General features: G+C 39.2%; 1 protein-coding gene across 1 annotated transcript in view; it reads left to right on the top strand.

The window, feature by feature from the left end:
- The first annotated feature begins 284 nt into the window (after positions 1-284).
- The window catches only part of LOC126260451 (odorant receptor 43a-like), a 112038-nt gene continuing 101339 nt past the window's right edge, over positions 285-10983 (top strand). The window contains exons 1-2 of the mRNA XM_049957779.1: positions 285-467; positions 6404-6517. Coding sequence (XP_049813736.1) covers positions 285-467; positions 6404-6517 — 297 coding nt within the window. The remainder of the gene's footprint in view (positions 468-6403; positions 6518-10983) is intronic.

Below are 10983 nucleotides of genomic sequence, written 5' to 3'. Positions count from 1 at the left end.
AAGGTCTTCACTATGGGGTTGTGACTAGTGGAATGTTACAAGCCTTTAAGCACTTCTTGCATCAAAACTGAAGTCGTGGAAGGTACTGTAACGTTGTTTTTTTTAAAACTTTTTTCATTGAAAACTCCAAATACGAGGAGCAATCTAATATAAACTTTTGTTTCTGAGCATCAGCAGTTGATAGGATCAGAGCCGTGCTTCTAGTATTGTTGGGTGGGGCCGTTATGAGTGAGGAAAGCCATTACATACCAGTACAACGTTGTCACTCGTCAGTAACGCTCACGATGGCGGAGCAACTGGTGCAGCCCTCCGCTGCCCAACGTATAATTGTAAAATTTCTTGCTTGTGAAGGAGTTCAAGTGACTGAAATTTTCCAGAAGCTGACTCCACAATTTGGTGATCAAACATTGTCAAGGACGTGTGTGTTTACCTGGCATAAAAAATACAAGGAAGAACGAGAACGTTTGGTAAGTCTGCAACACGATCACCGTCGTCGTACCAGTGTTACGGACGAACACATTCGCGGTTCGAGACATTCTTGAAGCCGATCGACAGGCGAGAGTATCAGAAACTGCAGAACTGGTCGGAGTAAGTTATGGGAGCTATCAAGTGATCATCGCATATGACGTACACTTCTGTAAAGTGTGCTCCAGATAGGTCCCTCGTATTTTGATGAAAAATCAGAAGTTGAGTCGTTTCCAGGACTGTCAGAGGTTTACAGCAAAGTTTGTGAAAGAAGGTGATGCACTTTCTTGTCGGATTGTCACCTGCGACGAAACATGGGTTCACCACTACACCCCAAATCCAAACGCGCCAGTAAGAGTGGCAGAGTGAAGGGGAAGGAGCCCCAGTCAAAGCCAAGATTCGACTGTCAGCTGGCAAGGTTCTTTCAGATGTATTGTTTCGACGGTCGAGGCATTTTGCTTATTGATTTTTTACACGAGAATTCAGTGCTACGTACTACTGAGAGCTATGGTAGAAGATGAGGGATGCATATCGCCACAAAAGACTAAACCAACCGACTAGACAGGTAATTCACCTCCACGACAATGCGTGGTCCCTTACTTTAGATCTAACGGTCTCTAAAGTACAGGAAATGCAGCGGACTCAACTTGATCATCCTCATTATCAACCAGGACCCATCGGCGTGCGATTTTCATTTGTTTGGACTGCTTGAAGAACCTCTCGGAAGGCAGCGATTTGAAGATGACGAGGGCCTGGCGGGATTCCTGCGGAATTGGCTCCTGACACGACAAGCTTCATTCTACGATGTTGCAATGAAGAACCTTCCTTCTCTCTGGGATAACTTATTACTGCCTTTTGTTTCCCAATAAATGAATTTTTTTAAAATGAAAACCAGTTTATATTTCATTCACCCTTGTATCATAACGTGGTCTAATTTCATTCGATCGTCGTGCTAAGACGAAAAATAAAAGGAGAGACTGTAGACGATTCAAAGAGGTCTAAAAACAATGATTTTGTAAAATGGAAGTATGAAAAGAACGGAGGTGGCAGTACAGACTTACGTTACACATTGTTTTGAAGCCAGAGTGGACGCCATTTTAAGTAGACCAAAACATTAGCAGACTACCGTTTACGTGTGCTTCTCGTTCATTATTTCTGTCGTGTGTGCGCAATAGCTATTTTAAATACTACAAATTATAGTGCTTGTATTAATGCTATATTGTGAGTAAGGCAATTTCGAACGTTCTTGAATGCGTAGTTGCTCTAGTAATACGTCACAGTAAGAATGAAGTCACGGGGAAGTGTGACACTGGTGAACTATGGGGGTATGAATGCAGTGAACCTAATGTTTTGGGTTAGTTAAGATGGCGGACATCGCCTTCAAGTTTGTGGCGTGTTGCCACCTGCTCTCTTTTTCTGCGTCCATTTTTGTAACTCGAAAGTATCTTTGTTTTGTGGGTATATAAAAGGTTTAATGTCTGTTTTATCGTATCTTATTGTTTCATTGGATGTCGCCCAGATTAACTTGAATTATATGTAATGAATTTTTAAATGAATAATAGGCTAATCCATTTCAAGATTAGTTGTGTCGGGAGCTTATTCAAAATTCGCTATCTTAAATCTTAATAAGTGAAACAATCAGGTAATATTAAATGTGGCCATCTTTAAAACAGAATCGATTCGTTTCGTGTGATAACTTAGAGTGCCATTTGCTACAGTCTGTCCACTACCATTTTAAAAATTGAATATGTAGAATTAGAGACGAAGTTCGAAATATTACACTAAATAAAATTTTCATGTAAAAGTACTGTTTAACAATCACGAGGTCGCGCAGTTATGAAATGGATCGATTGCATAAAGATTATGAGCCTAGCCGATATTTTCTAATTCCTTAAAAGCTGAATGGAAACCCCTTGACATTAAAGTATTTCATTTAAAATGAGAAATGATCACTACAGTCATTGCTGCACGGAGACTTGTAGTGAAGGCAAAAATTAATTTTAATTTTTTTTCTTTAATACGTTCTGCCCATTTTATCATCAATATTAATTAATGAAGGTTGGAAACTACTTAATCATTAGTAGTAGCAAGCCATGTAAAACTGGCCACCGTTAGCTAGGACGTGTTGCATGTAATTTGATGTCTTCAATTTGTATATTTAAGAGCTTCTTTTCTTTTTCATGGGCAACAACTGAATGAGGAAGATTATCCTGAAAACAACAAGCAAAAGAAGAGAGAATTATGGCAACATCCATCCGGAATATAAAAAAAAACAATTTTTAATATTTTTTGAAATAATAAATTACGCGCTTACATGAGTCACTAACAACGAAAGGTACGGGTATTACTGTCCTTTCACTTTTCTTTGTGTGTTTTGTGAGAACAGGAACTGATACGTGATTAAATATGCCCCAAATTAGCATAGGATATTCTTTTCAAAATTTTTATATAAATTCAGTCGAGAATACCGACGACAAGAGGGACGAATTTTAGCGCAGAACTTTTAGTAGCATTGCTAGATTGTTTTATAATAAGCCACGTACTACTGCTTATTTCAGTGTAATAAAAGCCAGAATTGGCTTTAGCATAAAAACTAAAGTACTTAGCAGTTTTCAAAACTACCAGAAAATTATTTTGAATCAATTAAATATGGAAGAAGTCGAAAAGTCAAAGATATACCTTCCTCTGTCAAAAGTGGCGTGCAGTCGATAGTTGACGAACAAGAGCCGGCCGGAATGGCCGTGCGGTTCTAGGCGCTACAGTCTTGAACCGAGCGACCACTACAGTCGCAGGTTCGAATCCTGCCTCGGGCATGGATGTGTGTGACGTCCTTAGGTTAGTTAGGTTTAATTAGTTCTGAGTTCTAGGCGACTGATGATCTCAGAAGTTAAGTCGTATAGTGCTCGGAGCCATTTGAACCGTTTGATTTGAACGAACAAGAAATTCCAGGTGACTAAATCGAAAAGATGGATTCTGTGATAAGCGGAACTGAATTGTCTGGAGAATCCACGGAAGCAGCTCCTTCATTAAACCCTTTACCCGAATCGCTTACCGATCTTTGTCAATTTTTTCAAGAGATGTTAAGTTCGATATTAGAGCGTAATGCTCAAAAGCAAACGACACATATGTGATATGAACAAGAATTTTGAGCGTGTGGCATCCAAACTAGAAACAAGAATTAATTCTCAGTTAAAAAAGGACGAAATTTCCAAACTTCAGAAGGCGCGTAGAGATTTGCCGGAGGCTCTGACTAACGTTTCTAGACAAGTCGATCAAATAAATGCAGCTTACGAAGCTTTAGAAGCAAACGTTCATCAAATCGCTGGCCACGTAACGAATCTTGCCGTTGAGAAAAAAACCAAATACAGGAAAAGTTCGATGAAAAAGTAAAACGATCACGCTTGACTCCGTTGACTGGTTAAATGAAAAAGGATGATCATTAGAGATTTCTTACAGAAAGGCTTGGCTTGGAGGGTTTATTTATACACCATTCAACTTTCGTGCATTCGTATTACCTCCCAGCAGACAAATTTCAGAATACTGTCAAACACGACACTGCAACTGTTCTGTGAACTATACGATAGCTTACAACACAAAGATGCAACTGGCACAGAGTGGAGTGCAGTGTAAATACGGTTTGTTGCTTTACAATACACTTAGACACTCTTCCACAGGGTCAAACACACCACATTGTAGTTATAAATCATAGCTTCCACTCTGGTAGTAGTATGTTCGTTGTGCAGCGAGAAGAGAGTAGGAAGGGTGGGAATAGCTACACGCGTGTGATGCCATAGGGACTGTACCTAGATGTTTATAGGGGAAGGCGGGTCAAGACGGGGAGGTGGGGTAAGATGGGGAAGGGCTATCAGCTACAGTTAGAGTGCTGCCATCTGTGGATAACTACGTCAACATCATCAATGCACAGGTCCCAGTGTGTTGACATTGCTGAACCTTAGTTTCGCGGCGGTTTCTGTGAGCTTTGCAAGGTACTTACAATTGTTATACTGATTTGCAATGTTATACACCTTTCGAGGTCCTAAAACATGTGTTTCGTGAAAATTTGTCCAGACTGTATATATAGCACTGAATAGTACGTCTTATTAACAGTAAACTGCTGTCTCAGTAGTCAATGTTCACTAAATAGTGTTCATGTAGGCGTAACATAACCTGACAGCGTGGTAAGGGGCAAGACGGGGTGGGGCAAGACGGGGAGCTTCTCCGTGTTGCCCCTACTATTTGTCCAACCATTACGTTCTTATCGTCTCATGTGTTTACCTCGCTGCGGGTTTTGAACACGTACATTATACGTTGAATACAATTGTAAATAGAATGGTATTCGTTATTCCAACGTTTCCTAATTAATTAAAAAGTATGCCTTAGGCTATATGGTGAATAAAAACACACAAAACATGCAAAGTATTATTTGCTGTGCTTTAACGACTGACTATTGGAAATATGGTATTTGCTATATAATATAGATTACCAGGAATGATCTAACTCAATAGTACGTTCCACGTGTTTTATTTCAGATGGTTCGCAAGTATCGGCGACAAACGTCTAGGTAAGATTGGTCATTGGAGTCAATGGAAGGCGCTGTAAATGCTGTTATAGGAGGTCATATGGGTTCTTTCAGGGCTGCTCGACAGTTCAACGTGCCACAGACAACGATTGAACGACATGTGGCAAAGAAACGTGCTATACAGTTGTGAAAAGGTTAGGACCAATCACTAGTGTGTTTACCCCAGAACAAGAGGCAGAACTTAAGGCTACTTAACACAGATGGAAGGTCAGTATTTTGGCCTAACACTTAAAGAACTTTGTGGACTTGCTTTTCACCTAGCTAAACGAAACAACATCAATCATCCATTTAATACTGCAGCCAAATCTGCTGTAAGAGATTGGTTAAATGGGTTTCTTGCACGAAATCCTACCTTAACAATACGAAAACTCTTCTCAAAGACTTTTAATAAACCTGGGATACCACCAAAAGGACATAATGAGAACGAAAAAGTGACGAACGTTACTGACGTCTTAACCACCCCTTCATGCTCAAGGGATAATAAACTGAGGTCGAATGACAACGAGGGAGAGAGTGAAGAATGTTTATACTGCTGTGACTTCTCTGGAGGAGGCTGGATACGGTGTATTAGCTGTAGCTGCGGACGCTGGGCCCACGATACTTGTGCAGGGATAGAACGTGATGATGACGAGGCTGTCCACACTTGTGTACTATGTGAAAGTAAGACGCCTAAATAAATCGTAATACCTGATTCTACAGTTCGCAGAACCATGTTTCGAAACCTTCCCGTCACATGATTTCGTTATTCCAGTCTTTATTTAAGCTTTAGAGATGAATTCATGCTAGTTCCCCATCTTAACCCGCGTTTCGGGCAAGACGGGGAATTGGTAGTTTATGTTTCAAATCGAGATATTTCTAACTAAATGTAACAAGTTTGCAGGTTTCTTTGCATGCTATTGTAATTCAATGGTTAAGTAAACAAATGATAATCAAACCTACTTGAATTTGTTTATTTTGTCCCTTTTGTAAGGGTTTAAAGTTAGCTTCCCCATCTTGCCCCGCCTTCCCCTATATGCCCAGTCAGCAATGTTTCAGACAAGTCAAGACGTGTTGAGGTGTTCAAATTGGCATTTGTCTCATTTCTCACATTACAGAGATGAGAGCTGAACATGTATCAGGTTGCTATCAGAGCGAGGAAGCTGTTTACTGTAGTTGAATCCATGAACGATGGCGGGCCGCGCAGGTCCTCGGAGTGTAGGGCACAGACGGGGATTGCAGCGTTGCCGGCTGCACACAACAGCTGCGGCACACGCATAGAGATGTAGGAGCCAAAGAGTTTGTAAACTTGTGTTTAAGGGGTAGCGGGCAGTGGAGAAAGTTATTCGGAGAACTTTTATTCAGCTTGTTGCGATTTTTCAGGAAGTTAAGCTCCCATCACCACATGACTACCAGTATGAGATGGTCGGATCGAAAGGAATGGACAGCAAGTTGCGATGCTTCATCCCGAGCATCTATGTACAGGGAAATATGAATGTTTGTATCCAATGACAAAATTAAAGTTTACATATAATTATTTTCGTAAAACACAAAAAAACTATTGTCATATGCATTGCTTAGCTACTTACAACATGGACACAGTCTAGCGCAAATTACATGTTATATAACATTCTAAATTAAATAATTTTAATACTACAAAAATATTTGTGTAATATCACAAAATTTTCGGTCTTTTGCTACTGTGACCAAAGTTTTATATATACCAGACACATTTCCCTCTTCTTTAGAGCACTTCGATTAAAACAAAGTTGATAAAATATACACAGTCACTTGTGGACTCATTAAAACAAAAAGACTAAAATTTATTGAGTGTTCTATAGTGAAGAGCAATGCGCCAAAAAACGACTTATTTGAGTGTGTCTGTAATATATAAACAATTACTTGCTAAAATAGAGATCAGTAGAGACAAAAGTTGAATATGATCTTACAACCGCTGCAATGCACAAAACTCAGGTAATCAAGTGGCAGTGTGAAACATCCCCTTAGAAAAATTATTGAATTACTGTGCTGATAAACCTCTTACATTATTTGATTTTCAAACAGCTGAGCAGAACTCAACGTACTCAGACATTTCTCTCTTTACTTATTCTGATCATCACTAAACTGACACACAATATTTTTAGCGCAACGCAATCTGACTTTTAATAATCCATACAAAAGAATGGCCCTGAGTAACAATAACCTATACCTTTCATGAATCACTTACATCACGAAAATCTTCGTTACTCAAACTACTGCAATACAGCGAGCGCCAATACTGCCAGCTAAATAAAAGATTCTAACTACTTAAGTCACTAACTACTGATAGGCATAGTTAGCAAATGAAAGATTTTGATAGAGAACAAACAATGTATTTACATTAATGGTGTTCAAAAGTCATAATATATATAGCAGTTCATGACATCCAGTCTTACAAATTTACTGTCTCTGATGGACACACGTCCATATCATCCGCTCTCAAAATTCCGCCATCTCTCTCCCCACATCCACCACTGCTGGCGGCTCACCTCCAACTGCGCAACGCTACGCGCTGTTAACAGTCAACTGCCCAACACCACAATAGCGAACAACAATGCAAACCAGCCACAGACTGCACACAGCACAGCCAGTGATTTTCATACAGAGTGCTACGTGGCGTTACCAATATAAAAGCCTAAACAGCCTACTTACATAGCCCCCATGCTCCCCACAAAAAAATTTTACAAATTGTTTTGGGCAGTGGCCAATATAGATTTGAATTTTTTTTCATAATTACAATAACAAAAATATCTAATGCCCACACTTATCGATACAATGTTGGTCAAAAGCTAAAATTTTTTCACAGTCCATAAAGACAGTCCTGATCATTCATCACAGTGAAATTGCAGTGATTTTTTCTGAAAGTCTGAGTAGTAAAAGAAAATTCACACGGAATTAGTGGATTTCCATGCAGTCTTGAAGAAGTAGTGTTGTCCTTCCAACGGAAAGACGGTGCTGACTCTTGACATGCAGACAGGTAATGGGCCACAACAGAGCAAACCCACAGCAGTCAGTCGAAGTTTTGAAGAATATTGGTAGGTAGGTCATCACAGAGCAGACCCACTGTAGTCCCGGTAGAGATTACGGTATTGGTGGGCCACCAGAGATGCAGACCCACTGCAGTCCTTGCAGAAATAATGGTATTGGTGGGCCATCAAAGATGCAGACCCACTGTAGTCCTTGTAGAAATAATGGTATTGGTGAGTCATCAAAGGTGTAGACCCACTGTAGTCCTTGTAGAGATGGCTAGCAGCCATCTGTTGCGACTGTGCAGGTGCACAATCACCATCAAAGAGTCTTGTGGACAATATAGCAAGTCCATGAACCACCACTTGTGCACTCACAAATTTGTTTTTTTTGAAATGTCCTTAGAACCAGCAATGCTGTTAACCAGTCCCTAGCTGAATTATCAACACACATGCAAACACTAACAGTCCCAACTTCTCACATATTGTGCATATACTATGACCAACAGAAATGTGTGCACTGAAATGAATGCTTACAAGTTACTTAATTTGATGAACTGGTGTCAATTACAATTTTAAATTTACAACATGAGAATACAATTACAAATGTACAAAAAAATGGCTCTGAGCACTATGGGACTTAACTGCTGTGGTCATCAGTCCCCTAGAACTTAGAAATACTTAAACCTAACTAACTTAAGGACATCACACAACACCCAGTCATCACGAGGCAGAGAAAATCCCTGACCCCGTCGGGAATCGAACCCGGGAACCCGGGCATGGGAAGCGAGAACGCTACCGCACGACCACGAGCTGCGGACAAATGTGTACAAAATACATCTTTAAAGAACATAACAATACAGATAACATTTGTGGTAATATGGGTTTTACAAAAGAATCTAACTAACATATACGTCAGTGTTACAGGAATTATGACATAAGTAAATATATAAAATAATGAGAATAGTTTTCTAAACATTAATTTCACACATGAGCATTGAGACAGAACAGAATTAATAATGTCTAAACATTTTTACAAAGTAAATAACACATTATTAGAAAAATTCCACAACATAACTCGTATCAACTAAACACATAAAGACAGGAAAAACACAAATATACAAGAGTACACAAACAGATAGCAGAATAACAGAAAAGGAAACGACAGGGTTTGTTTCACTGCAGTATCTTGCAAACAAAACTTTCTTTACTGCTTGGATATCTCCCTTCGTTCTTCATTATTCCCAAAAAGTCGTATCTATACATGCTTTCTGTACTTTTTTCGCATAACTTCTCAATGCATTTCTTCCAATTCATCACAACTCATTCTCTTATATACCCTACGCCCTCTTAAGCTAACTTAAATGTACTGAGCTCAGATACTAAACTAAGGGACGAGGCAAACAATTAACAGAAATAGCAATGACAAAAAAATGCAAATTGGCAAAGCAAGCAGCAACATATATAAATTAGCAAAGCAAATGCAACATTGTCACTAATATGGGGCAATGTGCAGCAAAAAGAAAAATAAATCAGTAGTAAAACTGGCTTAATAGAGTAATACAAAGTGAAATTTAGTAGCACTATGCCTGGCAAACAGCAACAGCAAATGCTATAACTTATACCTAAACATGGCAAAGCTGAAGCAGAAAAAATATTACAGTGCAAATGGCTATGTTTAATACCCATGTCACATCTTAATACCAGAGTGATGCATCACCTTGACTTACTCTAGCAGACAAGTTACCAAATCGTAAAAAATTATATAAGTAATTCCTGTGAAGGGAAATGTCTTTTTGTGCTCCCTCATATTTTTTTTTTTTTGGAAGTAGATCATAAAATTATTATTTACTGGATCTGTAGGCATAAAATATTTATATTAGTACATCTATAAAATTTAATTTCAACCAATGCTGCAGTGGAGCTAGATACTAGATATTAAACAAAATGAGCAATCTCTCAATTACATAGACAATAGATGTAAAATGTTTCTCATCATTTCATTAGGCATTCTAGTAAATATAATGAATTACGAGCTCCACAGTGTAATCATATGTTTTCAAGTTTGAGCGTGTCGTATTTGCAATGCTTTCTACAAAGAAATGTCAATAGTGAGGATAATGGCCTCCTTTTTTCTCCACCTGTGCCTCTGTAAGGCACACACTAATGGCTTTTTTTTCCAGGCGTCTGTTGCTCAGCTGGGCCTCCACAGCATATTACGTCAAGGTCATCTATCTTCTTTGCTGAAATATTTACGACAGCAGTTTCCACTACAGTGACAGTCTCATATAAAAATAAAAAAATTCAAAGGTTAGAAATTTACATTAGAAGTCTGTAGAAACAAAATCTCATATACAGGGTGAGTCACCTAACGTTACCGCTGGATATATTTCGTAAACCACATCAAATACTGACGAACCGATTCCACAGACCGAACGTGAGCAGAGGGGCTAATGTAATTGTTTAATACAAACCATACAAAAATGCGCAGAGGTATGTTTTTTAACACAAACCTACGTTTTTTAAATGGAACCACATTAGTGTTGTTAGCACATCTGAACATATAAACAAATACGAAATCAGTGCCGTTTGTTGCATTGTAAAATGTTAATTACATCCGGAGATATTGTAACCTAAAGTTGACGCTTGAAACCTCCGACGTTCAGTTGCGTGTTGTATGCTGCTATTGTTATTCTGCATTCGTCTCCATACGCAGACCCACTGTAGTACACCATGTTACCAGACGTCTGTGATAGTGTAGTGTTGTAGGAACTGTGACCATGGTGTATTCGAACTCTGAAAAGGCGGAGGTGGTACTCATCTATGGCGAGTGTCGACGAAATGCAGCTGAAGCCTGCAGGGTGTATGTAAAATGGTACCCGGACAGAGAGCATCCAACGCGCCACACATTGCAAAACATCTACCGCCAACTGTATGCAACAGGTATGGTCGTAGCAC

This window comes from Schistocerca nitens, chromosome 5, assembly GCF_023898315.1.
Source record: "Schistocerca nitens isolate TAMUIC-IGC-003100 chromosome 5, iqSchNite1.1, whole genome shotgun sequence".
Classification (NCBI taxonomy): Eukaryota; Metazoa; Arthropoda; class Insecta; order Orthoptera; family Acrididae; genus Schistocerca; species Schistocerca nitens.
This window is presented reverse-complemented; position numbering and strand designations above follow the sequence as displayed.